The sequence below is a fragment of the Castanea sativa genome, chromosome 11 (genome assembly GCF_040712315.1).
Source record: "Castanea sativa cultivar Marrone di Chiusa Pesio chromosome 11, ASM4071231v1".
NCBI classification, from domain to species: Eukaryota; Viridiplantae; Streptophyta; class Magnoliopsida; order Fagales; family Fagaceae; genus Castanea; species Castanea sativa.
Window position 1 is genome coordinate 62,409,035 of NC_134023.1, and position 25,158 is coordinate 62,434,192.

Genomic DNA, 25,158 nt, shown 5'->3' on the forward strand with positions numbered 1-25,158 from the left:
CTTTCTCTCTATCTGTCTTCTCTCCGTTTCTCTCTTCTCTATTTCTTTATCTCTGTCTCTCTAGTTTCTGTCATGGGTGGGTTTGCTGCCATGGGTTGATTTGGTCATGGGTTGGTGGATTTTAGTCTTGGGTTTGCTGCCATGGGTAATGGGTTTGCTAATCGGCATGGTGGTGTGGCGAGGTAGGGATCAGCATGGTGTCGTGGTTGTTGGTGAGATCGGTGTGGTGCGTTTCTTGATTGGCATGGCGTGGTTGTCAATGAGATCGACATGATGGGTTTCTTTGTGTTTTCTTTTTCTTTTTCTCTTGGTGTTTCTTGTGGTGGCTGTTTCTTGTGATTGTGGTTGTTGGTGGTGGTTTTTCACAGTTTCTTTGTGTTTTTTTTCCCTCTTGGTGGTTCTTGTGGTTGTTGTTGGTGGTATTTTTAAATGGGTTTTGGTGGTTGGCATGGTGGTGGCTATTGTGGTTGTGGTGGTGGTTGTTGGCCGGTGGTGTGGTGGGTTTGCTAGATGATAGTGGTGGTTAGTTTTTTTTTTACATGGTGGCTGAATTTTTTTTGAAATCTTTTTTATGGTGGTGGTAATCTTTTAGACATAATGAAATGGAGAGGAAGAGTGGGTTAATGGTGGTGGTTTTGGTTGTATTGATGGCAGTGGTGGTTTTTTTTTTTCCTGGTAGTGGCTGGGTTTTTTTAATTATTTTTTATGAAGAGGAAGAGAGAGAAAGAGTTGGTGAAATTATTATTTTAATGAAGAGATGAGATAAATAAGAAATGAGTTGTTGGGTATATTGTAAAATGGTATGGTATAACAGATAAAGTAGTTTTTGAAATGGTAAAATGAGATATTTTTTAAAAACCAGATACTAAGGGGGTGTTTGGCTTGTGTTTTCAAACAACAATTTTTAGTTTTTAAACAACATTTCACGTATTTTTACACATTTTTTCACCTACACGTATTTCCACAAATATTTTCAAGCAACAATTTTCAGTTTTTAAACACATATACCAAACGGGCCCTAATGTTCTAATTAGTATTTTTTGGCTGAATGCGAAAGAGCTGTAATTGATGTCGCTATATATATCAAGTGTTCCTGTCATGCACGTAATGGACGAGAAATTATAAGGTCCACATGGTGGACAAGTGACGTGGTCCACCATTTCACTAAAAAACTTACACCTGTTTAAAATTGCTGAGTTAGAATTTTTTTTAAAACAAAAACTGATTACTGAGTCAGCAATTTTAAACAAATGAGAGTTTTTTAGTGGAATGGTGGACAAGTGACATGATCCATCAAATGACTGTATAATTTCTCGTGATGGACAATCTTGTAAATTTGGCTCGTGACTCATTGAGTATGCAAATATTGGTTGTCACATATTACAGATTTAAAAAGAAAAAATTAAATGAATGTCACATATTAGTATTACAATTAATCTTTTTATTATTTAATCATTCAATAGTTAGGAGAGATAAAATTTGAACAACAACAATAGATAACGCTCCACACAATAGATAACGCTCCATTGATATATTACTAAACAAAAATATGTCTACAAATATATATTTATTCACACATAATTACATAACTTATTGAGTTGATAAGTTATCATTGGTGTGTAGGAAATTTGGGAAGATTTCATTTTAAATTCTATAATTTAGGTATAGTTTAAATTACACTTTATAGTCTTAAAATTAAAATACAAATTAAATCTTGAAATTTTGAAAGATAACAAATTAATTGAGAGTCATGTTAACGAGTGTCCTTAGGGTATTTGTTAATGGATCATTTTAAAAAAGTTTTGATACCACTTTTATGAGAAATATAAAATATTGTAAAAAAATCATTTATAGGAAAATTTCTAAAACTGTTGCCTAAACTAATGCTCTTAAGGGATCCGTTAACTTTTCTCTTATTAATTAAATGTCCTAGATTGCATGCCAGCCACCCCTTGCCCACACTCCGTTGAATGCCGCAAGCTTCCACCCATCACACTCACAATTAAGCAATTTTCCAAAAAAAAAAAAAAAAAAAAAAAATCGTTCTTAAAAAAAATGGATTTTGGTATAATGTTGACTATAGGCATAATGTCTTCAAAGAGTAGGGCCTTTTGGTTTTATTTTTACTTCGTTGTTTGAAAAAGTGATCAACGAAGGTTGATTAAAGTTTTTACCTTAAACCTCAAATTGAGTTGAACCACCCTAACATTATTGGGTGCACATGTTTATGATAAATTCCACAAGTGGCAATATTGCACATGAAATCCAAAGTACAATGAATTTGGACTACCCTCTACAGCTAGTTCCTTCTGGGCGATATGTCCAGCTGTAGACGGGTTGCCCTACAATTGAAGGGCATACTAATTCTATAAAGCCTTTGCAACAGTTCCTGTAATGTTGTTTTGAAAAAGTTGAAGATGAATTTTGGCACATTTTAGTCAGATTTGCAAGTTGATCAATGATAGAAAAAGTTGCTGTCGTACTTTCCTAATTAACTCTAGCAATGCCAAACAAATGATTTGATCAATGAGGCAAATCATGCATGTCCCTACATAATCCACACCGACCTAACCTAAACATGCCAAACTACTTTTTTTTTGTTGGCAAACACGTGCCAAACTACTTCACCATTGAAAATGATACTCCTCCACAAGATCTTTCATGATAACAGGATAAGTAAATTATAGGTCTCTCTCTCTCTCTATTGGGTTTGTGATTTTTGGAATTTATGTTTATCTTCTACTAATAAAAACGGGTTGTTCCACTACATGCCCAAACATATGTACAATTTTTCAATTAAAAAGAAAAATGTTAATAGACAAATCATTATTTGGAGGTTAATCAATAGTGCTCGTTTTTTAAACTTTTGAAAACCACTCATTTGATATCTCAAAGATCAACATGTTTAGTGTGCCTTTGGTATTGGCTTAAAAGGCCAACTTTTTTTACAATTTAACTTATTCTTGCTATTATTTATGAGTTTCATTGCACTTTTGGTACTATTTATGAGTTACACTGTACTATTTAAGCTACCATTAAGCCCTCGTTTGGGAGGAGGGAATGGAATGGAATGGAAATGAATGAAAAGAATAATTTTAGAATATTCATCCATTCCCTTGTTTGGGAGTTTTAATTGAGGGAATGGAAAGTCCATTCCTTTATTTAGGAGTTTAAGTGAGAGAGAATTAAATGGGTAGGAGGGAACACTCATTCCTCTCTATTCCCTTAAAACCTCAAATTTTCATTCTCCCCGAAATTGAGAGGAATGGGAGGGAATGAAATTAGATTTAATGATTTTTTTACTAAAATTTCCAAAATACCACTATATATTCAACCCTTTATTTTAAAATAGGGATCTAATAGTAATATTGTCAAAAAATGATTTCATTCCATTTCCTCCATGTTGCTACCAAATAAGATTACTTACATTTTATTCATTTTCATTCTTTTATTTTAAAAATTATTTTGCTACAGTGATTTCAGTTTTCAGCAATAAGCAGTATCCAAATAGACCCTAAGCTTTATCTACAGTACTTTCAACAAAAAAATTTTCAATTTCAATTAAATAAACTGTTCTAAATGGAACCTTAATAGATAAACTTGTGGATCTAATATTTGTATTTGTACCTTTACAATAATCACCTCCAGTCCTTCACATAGATGAAAAAAAAAATACTAAATACTTGTAAATAGCATTGTTATTAATACCGTTTCGGACCCCGTTTCGGTTTGTCTAGTGGAATGGAATATTTCGGTACCGGCCGATTTCGGCGTACCGTTTTAAGGTGTTTCGGGTTCCTAAAAATTAAATTATATATATTCTTGTAAAACATAAAATTGTCAATTCTAATAAATAAATAACTAAATTTCAAATAATACAAATTATTTAGTCTTAACTCTTAAGTCTTAAACATCAATATAACATCTATTTAACATCACACAATAAAAAGATTTAGAAGACAATAACTAAATATCAAATAATACAAAACATTTAGTCTTAACTCTTATGTCTTAAACTTCAATACAACATCAAATAATAAGAAGATTTATAACAAGTCATTACTCATTACATAAGCCATAATAATTAATAACTAATAAGCCAACAAAATTTATAACATAATATTAGCCATCAAATAATAAACTTTTTTTTTTTTTTCCATAGGCCAAATCATGTACCGGCCGGAATTCACATCTCGACCGGAATTGGCCAGAATTGGCCGAAATGGACCGGAATGGCCCGAAATTTGGCCCGAGGTGGAACGTTAAGTATCTCGGTACCAATTTGCATACCGGAACGAAAAATTCTGGCCGTTACGGCCGGAACGAAACGGAATCAATAACAATGGTAAATAGTACTATCCGCTGGCATTTAAATAGTGATTTTCCATGTTTTACTATTGTTTTTCGCTTAAATCGACATGTCCATTTTTTCCCAGCATGCTGCACCAGTTCCTAGGTTTTGTCCTTGGAATATTCTTCCAGCAACAAGCATATCCTAGCGTGTGAAAACTTCTATGTAGCCGTACCCGATTTTCCCGGTTCTTTTATGAGAGAGAGTGGCAGCATCTTTTATGAAAGCCTGTCTATTGTCTTAACAAAGTTTTGAACGAGTTCTCTCAAAAAAAAAAAAAAAAAAAGTTTTGAACGAGTTGTGTTTACATTGAAGGTTGGACTTTGGAGCTCATATGGTTGCTTAATTTTGATACCCGAACCATCTTCCTTTGAGTAGAATCGTAGATCCTAAGAGCACCACCATTCATTTTTTTCAATTCTATCCTATTTTACCATCTAAAAAGTTACTTTATCAATTAGAGCACCAGCAGTGAATGGGCTAAACCCATTCTCAATGCCAAATTATCAAATAGGATAGCATTAAGGCCCAAAACAAAGGTCCATTGAGTATGGGGTTCTGTAAGAATTGCAAAAAAAAAATACCATGAGCTACAGTGCGATTCTAAACATAGAATCGCACTGTAGCTGATGGTAAACCGTATATTAATAGTTTATTGCAAAATATCAGTCTTTGGTTCTTTGTCACCTCCTCTCTCTCTGGTATTTTTTCTCTGTTTCTTTATCTCTGTCTCTCCGCTGCACTTCTGCCTCTCCATTGCTGAGTTCTTCCATCACACACCAAGCCGCTTGGTTCTTTGTCATCCCCTCTCTCTATCACTCTCTCTTCTCTTCAAACCGAGATCTCAAGGCTGACACGGTTTGGGTTAAGATCAAAATCAAAATCAGCTTGTGTTTGTGTTTGTGTTTCTTTTCTCTCTCTCTGCAAGCTTGGTGCTGAATCAAAATCAAGATCAAAGCGATATTCTAGGTGGGTTTTGATCAATGTATTTGAGTTTTTGTGTTTGTGTTTCTTTTCTCTCTCTGCAAGAACAAGGGGGTTCAACTTGTGTTTGTGTTTTGGTTTTGATAACAGAATTTTTGTTGATGTTTGCAGAGGTGGGATTCAGCTTTTGCTCTCTGTCCAGTCTTTAGCATCTTCAGAAAGGCTCGGGTCCAACCTCAATTACCAGTAAGTTTCACTCTCTATCTAATTTTGTTTTTTTTTTTTCCAATTAGGTTTTGTTACGGGGGAAATGGATGTTAGAGGGTGTTGTCTTTGGTTTTTTTTTCCAATTACCCGTAAGTTTCACTCATGTGGCAATTTGGGGCTTCCTCTGTATTGTGAACTCATAGTTGACAACAAATTGAGCTAGAACATAGACCAGAAATATGTACACTTGCTACCCAAATTAATTTGAGTCAGCTGATCTGCTAACAACATAATTTGATACACTAGCAAGACACATTACTGCATGTGTATGACCCATTTAAAATTTTTGCCTATAGCCGGCCCTGTTCCAAAGCTAGCCACGGTATATAACAAAAATTTTGTATCTTTTCAGTTTTCACTGCAATTTGACAATGATTTAATCGAGAAATCTATAAGATTCCAAAGCTAGCCACTGTAAATAACAAAAATTTAGTATCTTTTCTGTTTTCCCTGCAATTTTTTTCAGGCAAAGTTAGTTATATTATTTGGAGCTACTTGTCCTGTCATATTGTAACTTGATAAAAATAAAAAGTACTACTTTTGTGTTGGTGGACAATTTTCCATTTCCATTAGAAGCAGAACTTTAAAACCATTGCACATGTACAACTTTTACTCTAGCATGCGCAGTAGGATTCAAATTTATTAAGATCTGTGACTTTGATAATGCAGTGGATTCTCCTTTTGAGAGACAATTGGGGAGGAAAGTATAGATAAAATAACAAAATAAAGGAGAGAAAAAGACCTTGCTTTTATGAGTTTATGGTAGAGTATTTGCATTACCAAAAGCAGGTTAAAGGGTAAGAGTAGTAAGAAATAAAGGAGCTACAATTGCATTGCCACTGGCACCATGGATTGTTAAATTAATAACATCAAGGATGAGAAGGTATATGTGACTGCCTAGCTAAGCTAATTTATAGTTTGGTGAACTGTTGATGTGGCTTGAAATTACTTTAAAGTGTAATAAATATATTATTACACCTTACTTGCGGCACATGGCATTGAATCAGTAAATCACATTAAAGTCTGCTACATCTCTAGCCCAACTGGAGTTGTATTATTAGGAGTCCCTTATTCAATAGTACTATTTGTTACTTTCTTTTGTGCTGAACTTCTTTATAACCTAGTCAATTTTAATCAGCCACTTATTTTCTTTCTCTAGGTAATTAATTAAGGGAGGGGGGCTAACTGGTGTGGTTTGAAAAAAATTTTCCTTCTAAATTTGGTTATTTGTGAGAGTATTTGAGTTTTGGGTTTGAGAGAGTTTTTATTTTTTGTATGGATGTAGGTGTATTATATCCAACCACTTAAATTCTTGTATATATAAGTATAACTATTGATTTATATTTTCTTTATCGGTATTGATTTAAATCTTGGGACTGTCATTACACAATTTGAACTATTTACTTTAGTAAATTTTACTGTACTATTTTTTCCTCTTCTTAAGGTACATGTAGTAGAGTAGTACTATAAACTATAAGGCTCTTCTTTTTAAGGGCTTTAAGGTTTGTCTTAGCCTCCCAGCATGTGATTAAGGCCAATACCTACAGCTTAGGGGTACAAAGAAATGGAATTAATGTTTTAGAAACCTAACACTTTTTTTGCTTACTGCCATGATGTACAAGGAATACAATTTTAGCTTTTTGTTTGATAAGCTTTTTATAAATATGTCTACCAACTTTCGACTATGCTTATTGTAGTATATATAGTCGAAATACATTGATTAGGAGCTGTCAACATATATTGTTTTGATTAGGAGTTGTGGCACCACTAACTGTTTTAGGATGTTGCTATAAACTAACTGTTTTAGGATGTTGCTATAAACTAACTGTTTTAAGTTCCCTATTTAAAAGGGATGGATACTTATCACGGAGACATATCACGATATGCTAATATCTTACAAAGGGATTCCGATTTTGTGGCACCATTTTTAAGTGGGTCTCAAGATTCTGAAATGCCCATCCAAGAGTCTGTACCAGAAGTTGAAATTGTCTCCTCTAATCCATCAAAACGTGGTGGCAACTTCAGTGTAGATGAGGACAACCTCCTTGTCTCTGCATGGCTTAACATTAGCGTGGATGCCGTGCAAGGTACTGACCAAAAGGCTGACACATTTTGGGAGAAAGTTTGGCAATACTTTTGTGAGAACAATACTTATGGAACCACACGTTCTGTTTCCTCTGTAACAAGTTGATGGGGAACAATTAGTAGGGAGACAAGTAAGTTTGCTGGGTTGTTGGCTAAAATTGAAGCCCGAAATCCAAGTGGTGCGACTGACCAATTGTGCGTGGACCTGCAAGATTTTTCTATAGTGAAACGCTCCAAGACATCATGAAAGCATGCATAATTCTTCATAACATGATCGTTGAGGATGAGCGAGATGTAAATGAAGTGGTGGAATTAGATTATGAGCAAATTGATGACAATCCTACTGTACAACTGTCACGGGAGCACACAAATGAATTTACAGAGTTCATTGAAATCCATCAATCTATTCGAGACCGTGAAATTCATTATCAACTCCAAACAGACCTTGTTGAGCATTTATGGCAATTACAAGGGAAGTTGTAGGAACTTAAGTGTGTGAGTTATGTATGTGGGGTTTTATTGTATTTTGATATATGTATGAGTCTTCTAAAGACAACATTGATAGTTATGTATGTGGATTGCATCTATATATATGTATGTGGATTTTTAAAGTTGTTGAGTTGAGTACAAGTGTATTTGGCAGGTCCTTTCTAAAAAAAAAAAAGAAGCAAAATTGGCAGGTTCTATATGTGTGTGTGTGTGTTTGTGGATCATTAAAGTTGGTAGGTTGAATACATTGATATTTGGCAGGATGCATCTACAAATATGTATGAAGATTTTACATTGATATTTGGTAGGTTTGATGGAATATATATGTATGTGGATTTTTAAAGTTAAGAAGTTTAAGTACATTGATATTTGGCAGGTTCTTTATCAAACAAAAAAAAAATATTTGGCAGGTTCTTTATCAAACAAAAAAAAAAATATTTGGCAGGTTGTTGAAAAATATATATGGCAGGTTGTTGAAATTGAAAATATATATGGCAGGTTGTTGAAAAAAATTTGGATATATGGCAGGTTGTTGAAAAAAAATTGGCAGGTTGAAAAACAATTGGCAGGTTGTTGGAAAGAAAATATATCCGTTGGAAAAAAAAAAATTTGTCCGTTTGAATAGTGCTTGCATATTGAAAAAAAGTTACTGTTGGAATAGTGCTGAAATTTGAAAAAATGAATGTTGGAAAGAAATAATAAAGAAAGATTAAAAAAATAATATTTTAATAGAATGGTAAAATAATAGAATGTTTTGATGTTGGGATATTGTAAAATGGTATGGTATAATTGATAAAGTAACTTTTTAGATGGTAAAATAGGATAGAATTGAAAAAAATGAATGGTGGTGATAAGGCATCCAACACATAAAGGTATATTCTATTCCGAGTGTAAACAACAAATAATTATACTCTACTTAAATTTGAATTTTTTGTCAAGAAAAAAATAGGTGGCACTTCGATTGACCCGATCAGTTTTTAAACAGTATAAAATGATCCATTTTGACCTAAACCCAACTTGACCCATTAACAAAGTTCAAAGTCCAAAGTATTTTAGAGAAAATTAAGATAAGTTCTACGTCTACAACATTTTTTATAACAAATTATAAATTTTAAGCTATTATTCGTTATAATTTGAATCCATAACTTAAATTACTTTTTTACCCACCAATAACAACCAGTAATAACCTATCATATAAGATTTGTTATGAAAGTATTGTAAAAATATTGTGAACGTAGCATTTTTTGAAAATTAATTGCAACATGTACGTGAAATTAACATTTTTCAGCAAAAATATAATAATAAAAAAGTACTTGCAGATAGATATTAGCATTTAGAGTGTAAAATAGAACTTTTTTGGCATCTCGGATGCTAATGCCTCTAACTTTTTTGACTTCTCAATGCTATAAACTATATGCTTTAACTTGACGACACCTACCTAGATAACTACCAACTTAAATTCAAGGACCATTCTTTAAGAGGTTTAAAAGTTGTGTTTGGAACTTAAACTATTCAATTTAGCCAGGAAATGTAAATTCAAGGACCACAAGGAAGCGTATGCCATCGGACAATAAGATCACAAGACTTTTTCAATGGATTTTAGCATTTTAGTATCCAAAATCTTGCTTTTATCACAATTAATGTTCTAATTGAAAAAATTTGTATCTAGAGTTTAGTTATTTTAATTACTTTGGTTAAAATTCATAATCAAATCATCATTTGAAATTTCAAAAGGAACTTTTGGATGTTTGATCTTTTAATTCTTAAAATATTTTTTTTTTCAAGATACTATAATGATCACTAACATACAGAATTTTAACTAAATTAATCAGCGTAGAAAAGAAAAATTCACCAAAATTTTGACAAAATTTCCTTTTCATTAGTCATGGTGGACTCAAGTGAATTGAACATAAGAGGGTGTGAAAAATACGGTACACTTGTTTTGTGTGGGAGTAGAACTCATAAATAAAATGTGAAACACTCAAACACACAAAAGTCAATAAACTAGGTAAGGCCAAAAAAGATGACAAAGACAAGAGTAATCGATAGCACCGACAATCTATGCACGCAACTCTAACCCCACATTTATAACATTTGGCCAAACATGCAAACTCCTAGCTTCCACATATATAGGACCCTTACCCTCATTCTTGTACTACCTTAATATCCTCCAGCGCTCTCACAAAGTTTTCTTATCTTCTTTACCAACCAAATCTCTAAAAAAAACTCAAGATAACAATATACTCGAATAGACTAGAGAATCAAAAACCTTGTTTTCTGCTTCAGAAACTGGGAAATTTTCTAACCTAGCTATCAAGAATATATGCACTTTCCTCTTATGGAAACTTCAAGCTCTTCTTGGGTTTTCAAATTTTTCTTTGCCTTATTCATTTTCTTTCTTTCTTCTTCTCCTTGCTTTTCATGGAGGTTGCATCCTTCAATTATCAACTCTACCATTGAACACCAAAATCACACATTTATATCGGAATTCCGGGTCGTAACTAGAAGACTCTTAAACGAGTGTCCTGATCCAAACCCTTATCTCCAAATAGAAGTTACTCCAAATTCCAACCTTGCTGATGAAGAGTATGTCACGGTTACAGTTAGCGGAGTTTTGGTTCCTGATGAGCATGATTGGGTTGCCATGACTTCACCTTCTAATTCAGAGTAAGATTAACATATATAAGAACCCATTTTCTAACTTTATATATACTTTCTTTGTGTTGTAATTATCTCAACTAAAGGTTGGTGTTCACTTTTTTTTTTTCCTTCCAATGAAAATGCAGTATCTCAAAATGTCCATTGAATGAAGTTCTATATATAGAGACCGGAGATCTGACTAAACTTCCATTACTGTGCCATTATCCTATCAAGGTAAGAAAAATATTAGAATGAATCGAGAGACCTCAAATAGTTTGCTAACATACGTCTTACAATTAAAACCTCAAATAGTTTGCTGGTTGTAATTTTGTAATTATTTAAAATATTTCACCTCTTGGTTTGCATTTCCCACCTAGAAGACCAACTTTTTTTCTTTTTCATGAAAATAAGTATATATAGATTTTCGTAGTAAAATATAACAACATTAGTGATATATGGTTCCTTTTTTTTTTTTCCAAATAAAAGGAGGCATTTTTTGGTTTCATTGGTTTGTTACTAACTTAATTACATGCATTGTTTTAGCTATTTCTCATGGAACCGGAATTTTTTTTCCATGCTATCCTTTTTCATTTATATTTGTAATGAATATATCCTTTGCTTTTTATTTTTCCACATGATAATTGATAGATGAACGACCTCTAACCTTCCAAACAGGAACGGAACTAAGACTTGTAGTTAATTAGGGGGGCTACTTTGCTATTGGTTGTGTTACTTGTGTACGGTGGCTTAGCCACTGAGGGGTTTTTTTTTTTTTTTTTTTTTTTTCCTCCTTTCTGACTTTGATGAGTGCTGTTGGGTAAGGACAATTATTTTGTTTGAAATTTTTAAAAGGTCGCTTTGTTTGTTTTGGGTAAAATTGGTTGATTAGATTTAATTTTTTTTAATTTTACTATTGGTAATTTTTGTTGTTGGGCTAATTTTTTTGAGCTTGTATATTTTGTTTTAAAATTTAAATTTATAGATTTTTTATGGTCTTTAAAAAGAACAAAATGCTAGAGCTACCTTTTTTTTTTTTTTTTTTTTTTTTTTTTTACAAATTAGTGATGTGGTGAATGATTATTAGTAAGTAAAAAAGTGGTGGACCTAAATGCGAACCAATAAAAATCTACTATCTCAAGAGTTTGCAAAAATATTGTAGAAAACTTTGTGGCTATAATATCATTCTTAAAAGAATTAATTAATGATATTATTAAGGAGGCAAAGTGTAATTTTATTAAAAGAAATTGCTAAAATTAATACCTAGTATATATTCAAATATTTTTTTAAAAACAATTAGAGGGGGCCATTGCCCCCCTCAAGCCAAAGGCTACCTCCGTCCCTGCTCCCAAATATCACGAATATAAAAGTTTGATCCAAGATTTCCTACATTGACAACAATAAGAGTCATCACTTTTTTGTTTTGTTTTTTGTGATATTTACAATATGTTGTAAACATTGCAATTCAAATTCTTCTCTCCTTAGATTCCTAAGTATTTTGTGAATGAGGATATGTCAATTAAGCTACAGACACTAAGAACCATCACTTAACCACATACTTTGGTGCTAGTTTTTCCCTGGTCAATGCTCTATTCTAATTAATTTTAATATTGAATAGAACTTTACTTTAAAGTTTGATTCAATGAATTCGTATATGTATCATGTATACGTGTATCATTATTTTTAAGGTTAATTTATTTGTATTAGAGCTAGCGTCATGATAATCATATATGTGTGTTTAACTCAATTCTTTGCACCAATCCAAGAAAAAAAAATCAATTTTCAGACCTACTTAGTTACTCTTCTTCGAATTGTTTCACAACCCTTTGAGTGATGTTAATTACTTGTTAAGTTGTTATTTACTAATTTATAAAAACTGCATGCAGTAATGGTGCTCTCACTATCATATATTCCTCTCTTTGTTTTTTATTTATTTTTTTTAAAAAAAATATCTCTCAGCTAACCCATTTGCATAGGAATATAATCCCTTCGTGTAAGCTATTTCAAAAGAGAGAAAATTTTTCATAAAAAAGAAGAAAAGAAAAAGAGAGAACATTTTGAAGCATAGTCTATCTTTTGCCATCGCTAACTAAAAAAAATGGAAAAATTATACAATATTTTAGAAATACAATAACGACATATAATATTAGAAATTATCATATTAGGAGGACCATATTCAATTTCTATTTTTATTTTGGAAAACCATTATAATATTTCACTAGAAATTACCTTGTTCTTGCAATTTGAAAATCCAACTCTGGGAAATTTTAAAAACTTATTTTTTCTCGTAGAAAATTTTAAAAACTCTGGAAGTCTACGGTCCCCACCATGTGGTATATATATATGGTCCCTGCCTGTTGTGCCTACACGATCATATCACTTAAGAGAGGCAAACCAATCAGCTTAATAGTCAAAGGGAAAATAATCTTATTTTAAATATGTTTAAGTATGAGATTTGAGGTCTGTTTACTTTAATTTAATTAAAATGTTCTAACTTATCTATAATTATTTCAAAGCATCATTTTTTATAAGGTATAACTGCGTTTATACATACTTAAGTAATATAAACTAATGAAGGAAAAGACCAAGCTCTAGCTATTTTGTAGCTTGGTAGTAAATGTCAATGAAATTAATTTTGTAATTATAACTCATTAAGTTTGAGTGTGAAGTGTGAACAAATGAAAGTAAGACTAGCAAGTATTACCTACCTAGCAATTAGCCACTTTTTTCTTTTTACTTCCTTTCAATTTATTTGATATAAAGCTAGCAACTAGCCACATCTGTAACGTAATTATCAGTCATCAATAGAAGCCAAAAACGTTCACGCAATATGGTAATGCAGTGGCCTCAAATTGTCTAATGCCTAATTATTTGTGAGAAAAAAATAAAAACAGAAAAAAAATTATTTGTAAGGAATTAATCCATCTTTCCAATGGTTTATCCCTTGTTGGTAACGATGGCATTTCTAGTCATATTCTTTTCTTCTAATTTTTACATGAAAAAACAAATCATAATAGCTAGGCTACACTTGCAAAATAGGAAAACCTCCACTTGAACAAGGAAATCTCAAACCTTTTTCGATAGGAATCATACAGGCATAGAGATGATAGAAGATGGATCCATGGGGCAAAGTTTGTACCTTTCTCTTATTAAGTTTGAAGTTTCTCTATTATAATTAATGGACCTTTTTATTGAAGCATACGTGCCTCAATTGTCTACTCCATTGTAAAACAAACTAGCTATCATCATTGAGTATCAATATAATGTTGCCGAGATTGAAGTGATAGCCTAACAGTAATAGTATCTTCTGTGGTGCCCCATTATATAGTCCGAAATTCACCTACCCTTTCCAATAATTACCTTCTTTTTTTTTTGAGAGATCCTAATTACCTATTTCAAAAAGTCAATGTTGCCATACTTAAGCTATTATTTGCCTGCCTCAATTTGTATACAATTTTTCATTAAAGAAGAAGGTAGGCGCCTAACTTATAATTTGTACACTAACCATACAATTTTTCATTAAACCTGAAGGTAGGCGGCTAACTTATAATAAATGAGGTTTTATCCAATTATGACTTTTAAGGTTTAACGGTTCTTTTATATATAGGGCCAAAAGATAAATCTCTACACTACTTGTTGGGTTATTGACTCATCCCAGTAAGAAATCATAACAAGTGAAAAAATGCGTTGATTTTTCCTTGCAATATAAAAATAAAAATAAAAATAATCTAATTGGTTGGCACCTTCATCTAATGTTCAAATTTCCTCTACCCGTTGTAATATCAAATTATCAAAAAATAAATTGATAAAATATTTAAAATTTAATTTTTTTTTACATTAAAATTATACATGAAATATGAGTTTACAAAGAAAATAGTAAATAACATCTTATAAATATGAATTTTAACATGCATGCATATTAAGTAGAACGAGACCAATTTTTTTTTTTTTAACAATAATTTGATAATTGGGGTTGAAGGGATTTGAATAATGAATGTCTATTTTTGAAAACACTAAAATATATTAATAAGTTGAGCTGCAAGACTCTTGACAAAAACAAGAACCTTTAATCCAATAATAATTACTAAGTGGTGCAACATTAATGAAGATTTACACTAGGTTAGGTGTACCTTGACATGTCCCAATTTATATAAAATCATGATCACGTTATGTCACTTATTAACTTTTATTATATTAATTAATATTTTAAAATCATGATCAGCTAACCCTATAAATTAGGTGTAACATTAATAATGATGTGCAAGTTAAGAATAACAAAAACTTATAATCTAGTTGTAGGATTTTCAAAAAATAAAATAAAATAAAATTATTTAAGTGGTGTAGTATTACTGAAGAAATATATCAGATAATATTTGTCCTTAACCCATAAAATATCAAAGAATTATGTCATATAAAAAAATTTTAAGTGGTAATTATTTCTTGTAGAAAGGAGAAAAAATTAAGAACTCTCGGCCATTATAATTTCAACCACGGGCCTGTTAGCAAATTAGAAGGAAGGAAAAAAGAAAAGTATGCACTTAGGTAAGCTCTTTGGAACATGTCAATAAGTTAGAGCCAAAATTACAAAAATGAAAGTGGTCATTTTCCCTTGAACTCAAATGCCAATGATCCATTGGTTCAGTTGTCACCTTCTCCAATGATGATGTTCAGGGTTTCAATCCTCACCCCATATTATGACAATGGTGGTCATATAACTAATGGTATTTGTTTTTCATTTCAAAATGTAGGTAATTGGTTGACACCATTATGAATGCTGATTTATGGGGGTATCATGAATCATCATTTGTTAAAATTCTTTGAAAAAAGAAGGTTCTTTCACTTACACTTTCAAATTCTTCTACATGGGACAATTAGATATTAGCAGCTTTTTCCCTTGTCAAAGAAAATAAATAACACCAATAGCTAGCACACTTCTAAGTGAAACTAGGAGTCAATATTTCGTTTGCAAACTTAAAAATAAAATAGAAGAGAATGCTGAGATTATTTTTATGTTTGTAATTTCAGGCACAGTACCTGGGCGTTGATAAAGACTATCTCAAATGCACAAAGAAAGAATGCAAGGAATATGACAATGGCAAATGTGTGTTAAACACTTGCAGTGGCTCATTGAAGTTTCATGTCATTAATATTAGAACAGAAATTGAATTTGTGTTCTTCGCTGGTGGATTCGATACACCTTGCATTTTGACAAGGTCAAACCCTGTGAAGTTTGCTAATCCAAAACAACCATTATATGGACATCTCTCAAGCATAGATTCAACTGGAACATCAGTAAGCAACAAAAATTTTGCTATAACACTTGTTTATTTTCAGTTACATAGAGCAGAACAAAACAAGTTTATTGTAGTCCATACATCTATGTCTCCAAAAGAAGTAAGTAAATTTATATAATAAAAAAAAAATTTATACTTAGAAACTAATTGGAACATTGTTATGGTGGTGCAGATGAGATTAACATGGGTTAGCGGCGATAAGGAGCCTCAGCAAGTACGATATGAGAATAGAAAACAGACATCAGAAGTTACTACATTTACACAAGATGATATGTGTAGTGAGTCACTAATCCCATTTCCATTTAATACATATATAATCAATTATTTATGGTAACAATGTGCTTCTCTCTGGCTCAAATTATTAAGTGGATTTTTTTAGTACCCTTTGCATGCTTGAATTTATTGAAAACACACGGTTGTTCACATGCTTCTTCTATAATGGCTATCAATCTTCTACTTAGAATTTCTTGGTGACTGTGAAATGGATAGGTTTACTTGTACCAAGTCCAGCCAAGGACTTTGGGTGGCATGACCCGGGGTTCATTCATTCCGCAGTGATGACAGGGCTTCAGCCTTCAAGCATCTACTCCTACAAATATGGAAGGTATAGCAATAATAGCATTTAATTTTGTTGGTTGTTGTTTCAGCCTTTTTTCAAGTGAAATATTCCCCTCTCCCAAAATGATACACAAATTAGTTTAAAGCACAAAAGAAATAAATGCACTTATTGCAAAACATTGAGGGAACAAAAGAGTTATATACTTCATTTTACAGCTATTGAAGACCATACTCATGGACAAATTTTAATCCATACAACTCACCCAACACTGAACTCAAGTTAACTAAATTTAACTCTTTTTAAAAACTAACTAGGCTTATACTATATTGTGTGAACAGTGTCAATAATGAGATGCATGTTTTTACAGCACATATTGCTGTTGAAAATTATGTACCACAGTAATAAAAATGAAAAAGTAAGTTAAAAATAACACAAAAATTTTGCACCAATATAAAAGTTTGATCAATGTGTTCAAATTATGATTCCATGAATCAAGAATGGTATTGGTGGGAATTATATATGGTTCCTGATAACTAAGTTTTTTTTTTTTTTGGTCATACAAAGTGATTCTGTTGGTTGGAGCGATCAATTCCAATTCCGGACTCCACCTGCAGGAGGATCAAATGAACTTAAATTTCTTGTATATGGTGATATGGGAAAGGCTCCTCATGATGCCTCTATTGAACACTACATTCAGGTATGCATTTTATTAGGAATAATCTATATGGTACATCAAAAAGCCAGAATTAAGAGATTATTTGGCACCTCAATTTTCGCTATTTCCTTGTATAGGGCACAAGAAATCTAATACTTGAGACTTGAAAGGACATCCACCTGTTGTCAAAAAGATCCCACCTCTTTATAGTGAAATTCATTTTCCAGTATCTTTCTAACTATTAGTTTCTCATACATCAATCATAGTTACTTGTTACTTCAATATTGATAAATACAAGTAGCACTACAATAATATCAATTAAAACTCTTAAATTCATAGTATTTCAATTTGCACCTACTACAGGCAGGTGCAATTGAACTAAATTGAAGAAATATATACAAAATGTTACCACTAAAATGAACCAAAGTTGTCATAAATTTTAATTAATTTTATGATACATATAGCCAGGAGCCCTCTCAGTGGTTCAAGCTCTGACTGATGAAGTAGACTCTGGAAATGTTGAATCCATCTTCCATATTGGAGACATTAGTTATGCCACTGGATTCTTAGTAGAATGGGATTTTTTCCTTCAACTTATAAGCCCAGTTGCTTCCCAAGTTTCTTACATGACTGCTATTGGAAACCATGAGAGGTATCTTTTCCTTTTTATTCTCTTCAAATTATTTGCTGTTGTTGATGCAAATACTTGCATACATGAACCAGGTCTTGTTAAAACTATTGGAACATTTTGAAAAATTCACCATCTCTTATAATGCTCAAAAACTTTAGCACATATATATGTTCTTCATCTCTTTATGATGCTCAAAAACTGCTGGAGAAATAGCATTTTCCTGACATGTATTTTATTAGTCCACCAAATTAATTGTTGAACTGTTTATGCCAATTATTTCAAAACTAAGTGGAAAACTTTTTCATTCAATATTTTCTGGTTAGCACTTGGGTTGAAAATTAAGACTGGCTTCAATTAGTGTCTGAATTTCAAATTGGTTGCCACTTTTAGGCATGCATGATTACAAAACCTATGTATTAATCCCCATATGAGAATTAGTTGCTACAAATTATGCATGAATTTTTTTTTTCCAAGAATTATGCACCATTTGCATGTGATTAACCCTGACTAATCTATTAAGGATCTACAGTCAATCCCAACATCTTGGGACTAAATATTGGTTGTTGTTGTTGTTGTAGGGATTATCAAGAGTCAGGGTCAGTATACATTACTCCTGATTCAGGAGGAGAATGTGGAGTTCCTTATGAGACTTATTTTCCAATGCCAACTGCAGCAAAGGATAAGCCATGGTATTCAATAGAGCAAGCAAGTGTTCACTTCACAATAATTTCAACCGAGCATGACTGGTCGGAAAATTCTGAGCAGGTTAGATGGAACAAGTACTTCTATTCACATTCTTCATATTTAACTGGGATTTAATTACCTAATGCTTGTTTATCTCTTACTTGTGCCACTGGCATAATGTACTATCACAGTATGAATGGATGAAAAGGGACATGGCTGCTGTTGATCGATCAAAAACTCCTTGGTTAATTTTTATGGGGTATGTAGACATCAATTATTTTTCTTTTTGTTTTATGAAATGTTTCCTTAATAGGCCACTACGTACTCTTTGTGCATAACTTATTTGTCAATGGATTCCGAGTACAATATTTATTTCTTATATCGAACATTGTACATAGTGTTGTCATTTTGTATGGCATGGTACTAAAGACAACCTTAGACTTGAAATATTTATTTGAACCATCAATTTGAAATGAAAAGGATTTTGTTCCTTGTCAGTGTGCTCGTCTCGTTTCACAAATTCCTCCATATATGTGAACTATCATTAAAGTATAACCGAAAACAAAGTTGTCCAATTTCAATTGCAAACTGAATTTTCTGCTAGAAATAAGTACAAAATTTGCTGATGCAGGCACAGACCCATGTATACTTCAACAGACGGAGTCTTTAGTGTGGATAAGAATTTTGTTAAAGATGTAGAACCATTGCTACTTGACAACAAGGTAAGCTCCCTTGCCTTCTTTAATTCTTATTAAGCCGTTTTTGGTTTCACTAATCTAATAGAGTGTTAGGACTATAAATTAGGTTGATTTGGCTTTCTTCGGCCATGTTCATAATTACGAGAGAACTTGTGCTGTTTATCAAGAAGAATGCAAGGCCATGCCTACAATGGATGAAAATGGCATCAGCACATATGACAACAACAATTACAGTGCTCCAGTGCATGCAGTTATGGGTATGGCCGGCTTCACCTTGGACAAGTTCAAAACTGATGATGTAAGTAGATCTCTCTCTTTCCCAATTATCTATGTATGTAATATGTATATATGTATGCCTTTTTATGTAGTAGCAAGGTGAGCTTTTAAATTAAATGTTCTTTGGTTTCTTGGGCAGGTGGACTGTTGGAGTTTACGCAGGATTTCTAACTTTGGTTATGTAAGAGGGCATGCAACAAAGGAAGAGATAAATTTTGAGGTTAGTTTGCTCAAGTTTAATATTCAAACTTAGACTGTATGTATGTATGTATGTATGTATGTATGTATATATATATATATATAGAGAGAGAGAGAGAGAGAGAGAGAGAGAGAGAGGTTAATTCAGAAAGGAAATCAGGTATTTTTGTCTCCACACTTAGGAGTTCCCTTTTCTTTTTTTGTTCATCCCTACCTACACTTGGTCTTTTCTTCAAAGAATTTGTCAAGTATAGTCTACTCAAACAATGTTATGTACGTAATTTGAAATGCTCTATTATGAAATAATCTGATTAAGTAAGATTAATGAAGAGAATAGAGATAGTTCAACACGGTGGTTTAGAAACATGCCTACATCCACATTAATGAGCAGCTAATAATCCACTATATGAGAAATTAAATAGAATTGCACCAAGAATTTATATAATAAAACCCTACCTAGTGCAAATTCCAAAATTACCCCTATTATTCACCTTGACAAACAGACTCTAATTAGATGTTCAAGGCCTCATGGATTTCACTCCATTCCACTCACTCTACTCTACTCTACTCTCACTATGCCCATAAGGCCCACAACTCAATGGCCCAATATCAAATTTGAGCCAACTACAGCATGCTCTCATAGAAATTTAAGAAAAGTTAGATTATTATATTCTTCCATTTATTAGTTTGGTATGAGAGACTCTTCTAAGACTAATCAGGGCAAGGATGATGGATCTGGTCAAATTTGCTCAACATTCATTCCAAAAGTATTAGAATATAATCTAACCCTGCAAGGGCTGCAACATATACATAAAGGTCTTCCATAGGAAATATTATTTCAAAGATACAGACACAAACCCATTCATTGCAAAAGTACCATAATGACATCCCAAGCCAAGGTCTGTGGCCTACTATATAAAAGCAAATCATCAATGGGGTATCTTTAAAGATTCTTATATGGACTTTTGGACTTGTGTTAGAACTTACAACAGTCTATTCAATTTTGTGCATGCTTAGAAAGTGATGTAGCTTCCTATCTATATTGGTGAAATGTACATTTTTGCACATAATTAGGTTTAAATAACCCTCCAATGGTCTGCTGGCTTGAATAATTAGGTTTAACTGACAAGCTAGCTAAACCACCATCCTATTGAATTTAAGATTTGCCTTTACCAAAAGCATTGTAACTTAATTGGCACTTCATGGTATTTTCAACAGAATCATTCAAAGTTCAAATTCTTCATTCTCCAATGTATCAACCAAAAAAAAAAAAAAATGCTTTTACAAGCATTGCATTCTATTTAATGTGAATCAACACAATTTTATTAATACAACTCAATTTTGACATGTTTTAATAGTATGAGTTTCCAATTCATTTATGAACCCTATATGTAACACCTTTGGAACTGTAGAATGGTAGTACACAACACACACATATATTATGTTCCTTTGTTAATTTGCTGATGACACATACATTATGCTTCTTTGTTTGCTGATGGTCGACACATATATACTTTATGCTTCTTTGTATATCTATTTGAACATGTCTAAAAGTTGTCTCATGCACCCACTTTCATTGGATTTTTCAGTTTGTAAATGCAAACACAAGGCAAATTGAGGACAGCTTCCGCATAATTAAAAGGCAAAGTTCTGAATTTGTAGATGCCTCACAAATAATGAATCGCTTTGCCGGGATGCCAATGGATGAGCCCAACACACAGAGTGACATATAGGACCTCTTCTTTCTATCTATAGGATGATCTTCAAAGAACCTCTCTCATACGAATTCTTTTGGATATTGTTAAAGAGAGACTAAGGGCACAAATTAATGTGTATTTGATTTTTTAAATAAAAGTCAAATTGTATATACAAAAATCAAAGAAAAAACACCCACACACACACTCACCTTGATTTTGTGCACTCAATAAATTATTAAAAGTTATAGTTGTTATTACAATTCATAATTTTATGTTAATTTTATTTATTTATTTTTATAAATAGAATTTCAATTTTTGGCGTTCATTTTATAATAATTACTCTTTATTATCAGGTTAAAACATTAATCGGTTTTTGACGTGTATGTTAGATTCAAACACAAGAGACTTTACGAGTCGTATAAGTTCAATTTGTACTTTTGGCTCCAAACTTATTTAGAGCTATATTGTTCCAGCACAGATGTGGATTGAAGAAAACATCATGTGTAGTGTTTGTTTGTTTAGATCTCTTGAAAACTGATTAGTTTAACCTAACAAATTAGCCAAGTATTTACTTAAGTTAATTATGAGATTTGGATTAAATACATGCAAACATATTACTTAATTAGTGTGGAAAAGTAAAGAAGACAGTAATATGATGACTCAAAAAAACCAATGAAACTATAACCATTTCAAAGTAAAAAACCTGAGGAATATTTAACCTAACTATCCTCATAGTAAACAAATCCACTATGATAGAATGGAAGATTACAATAGATTTAAACCCTAAATCTAAAGCTACCTCATGTAGAACTTACTAACATAACCACGTGCACCTCTGACTCCACAAACTCTTCTATCTTGGATTTACTGAACACAAAATCTCCATTTGTGATTTTGAGATCTCACTCAAAGGTTTCAAATCACCATCAATAGTAGATCTTTATGCAACAACTTGTTTCCACCAGTTCTTGATTGTAGATCTCGTTCTAGTAGACGCTTGTAGAGTTAGAAGGTTACAAAAACCTTACAAATCTCACAAGAGTAACTCACAAGACTTCCAAGAGCTTCTAAAACGTAATTAGGGTTTTCCTTTTATACATTGTAGTGTTGAACTAAAACCCTAAATGCTTTCGCAGACTTAGGCCTGATTTAAAATCTGCAGAATATGATTTTCGATTGGTCGAACCTATCTTTCGATCGGTTGAGCTTCACAAAAATTGAACTCTTCTTTTTGCATCTTACATGTTCTTGAATCTTGACTTGAACCATCATGAGCATTTTCTAACACCTAATCAAGACATGTTTTGATCTCGGTTTGTCAACATACATAAATTTAGAAAAATAGTCAAATCTGAGTTGTTTTAGAAGAAAACCATGGCCATAGGAAATCTGCATTTAGAGTGTAAGAGATTTGATATTCTATTTCAAGTAGAAGTCAATTGAAAATGTAGACACAAAGCAAATTGAGGGCAGCTTGATTAATAAATTCAACTCAATTTTAAAATTGGATTTTAGCAATCACTGTGTTCTAAAATTTTCCCAACAAATAGCAAAGTTATATGGAAGAGAAGATAGAGTGATTAATGGAGGAAGAGTAACAGTAAGGTGTGATATTATGAGGGAGGAAAAGAATCGAAAAAGAGAGAACAATGGTTGAACAAAGTGCAACAGTAATCTAAGACCAAAGTGGGAGGCCATGTGGGGTAAGAGTACATGGTAGGTTGTAAAATTATGGGGGAGAAGAAGAGTAAAAGAATATGGAGGTGAAAAGTTGTATAAAGTGCAACTATAAATTGAAAATTATATTGTAAAAAATTTAAAATAACATAAATTGATATGCTAGTGACACAACACATGTTGTCAGTGACATGGCAGAACAAAAACTTAACAAAGTTCCGAGGTGAGAGGCTTCAAAACTTAACAAAGTTAAATACAAAATATCTATTACGATATATTGTATAGACAATTGAATATTGAATATTTTTTAATTGCACTTTAGGACTTCGGTTAAGAAGACCCTTGGTTATTTGATAATTGCATTAACAAATGGATGTTTGCATATAGATTTCAATAAGTTTAACGGATATTATCCTTGGATTAGTGTGTAAGAGACATTCAGGTTCTACGTACCCAAAATAGTCAAATCTTTTTTTTTTTATGAGAAACTGCAAACAACTCCATTAATTTGTGCCAACAATAACATCATGGAGAAGAGCTCGTTCAAGAAAAAAAGGATTCTCTTCAATCCAAACCGAGAAATCAACAATGCGAAGAGCATGTTTTGCTAAAATGTGAGCGGGCCTATTGCCCTACCGAGCCTACCTTCCTACATGCGAAAAGGCTACCCTACGAAACTCATGTGATGCAGCCAGGGAGCAGTACACCAATGCAACAACAGCTAAAGGGGGAGGCGAAATTTCCTTGAGCGCATTGACCAGGGTTAGGGAGTCTGATTCAATCACAAAATCCTGGATGAGCGTATCCTTTGAAAATTGTAAACCAACCTCTATGGCTTTAGCTTCAACCTCAATAGCACCAATGGGAGCTAAAATCTTCTTGCTGCAAGCCTCAATCAACCTGCCACCATCATCCCGAATAAGGATTCCCACTCTAGCCGATTTTTGAGCTGCAAAAACAGCTCCATCCACATTTATCTTTTAAGAGTTTGGAGGTGGAGGGGACCACTATGCAGGGCATTTCACTTCCTACATAATTGTGGCTGCTTGACTAGACTGGTAGGGACGGATCTAGGATTTCAGGCTAGGGAGTGGGGCCGGAGTTAAGCGAATTTTTTTTTTTCAAATACGCATCCATATAGTATTAAAAAACTATCAACCAACACAAATACACAAAAATCGTTGTTTCTTAATATATTAAGATACAATCAACTATCAATAAAAACAAAAAACATGAAACACTATTGCTACTTAATACAATCATCTATGAAAAGGGAACTCGACGCTCTTTTAAATTTTCAAAATCATCTATGATTGAATCCAAACTAAATGTCAAAACAATATCCTTTTCAATGTATAAATTTTGTATTTTTCACTTCTTTTCAATATATAAATTTATCTAATTTAGTATTATGAGTTAACAATAGGCGCAAGTGAATCACTGTTATTTTCTTAAATTTATGTGACAATTTACTATATTATATGATTTATTATGCACTACCACCAAAAACTTTTCCTAACTTTACCTTTTTTTTTTCTATCACTTGTCCCTATTATTGCACAACTACCAGTCAACAAACAATCAAACATATTCTCCCTCTATCTCTCTTATCTATATAATATAAGAGAGAGAGTCACAAACACAAAGTGACATAGAGTAACAAGGAAAGAAAGCCCAAGAAATCTAAATAAGTGAAGAATACATATGTGGTGATTGGTGAATGATATTGAGAGGAAGTGAGAAAGAAAGAAGCTGACCTCCAACTCATGACTGCCAAGTTTGACTCTTGGGATTTGTTTCTCTTCCTCCATTCTCGACAACACAGGAGCTGAAATGAAAAATATTCTATTGTATATACTTGGGAGTGGGGACCAATGACCATTCCTCTTTTTCCCACCACCAAAATTATGTTTGGGCTGGCCGTGGGATGGTTCAAGTTTTTTGGAGGGGGGTTGGGCTAAAAAGAAAGGGGGGCCCAAGTCTTCTTTATGTGTTTTCTTTTGAAAAATTTACTTACTAATTTTTTTTTTTGGCCC

The 25,158-nt window shown here is 32.5% G+C and overlaps 1 protein-coding gene and 1 long non-coding RNA gene across 2 annotated transcripts; both read left to right on the plus strand.

The window, feature by feature from the left end:
* Nucleotides 1–4,745: 4,745 nt before the first annotated feature.
* On the plus strand, nucleotides 4,746–8,246 carry LOC142615620 (uncharacterized). Its single transcript, XR_012840798.1, has 3 exons — nucleotides 4,746–5,320; nucleotides 5,447–5,521; nucleotides 7,393–8,246. It is a non-coding gene; the product is annotated as an uncharacterized LOC142615620 (long non-coding RNA).
* A 2,059-nt stretch (nucleotides 8,247–10,305) lies between these two features.
* On the plus strand, nucleotides 10,306–21,705 carry LOC142615490 (putative inactive purple acid phosphatase 27). The gene is made up of 13 exons (XM_075788232.1): nucleotides 10,306–10,783; nucleotides 10,903–10,990; nucleotides 15,779–16,045; nucleotides 16,220–16,325; nucleotides 16,537–16,651; nucleotides 17,171–17,303; nucleotides 17,726–17,913; nucleotides 18,471–18,657; nucleotides 18,768–18,835; nucleotides 19,208–19,298; nucleotides 19,381–19,572; nucleotides 19,690–19,770; nucleotides 21,338–21,705. The coding sequence occupies exons 1-13, from the start codon at nucleotides 10,440–10,442 to the stop codon at nucleotides 21,479–21,481; spliced, it is 2,004 nt and encodes a 667-aa protein (XP_075644347.1). The 5' UTR covers nucleotides 10,306–10,439; the 3' UTR covers nucleotides 21,482–21,705.
* The last annotated feature ends 3,453 nt before the right edge of the window (nucleotides 21,706–25,158 follow it).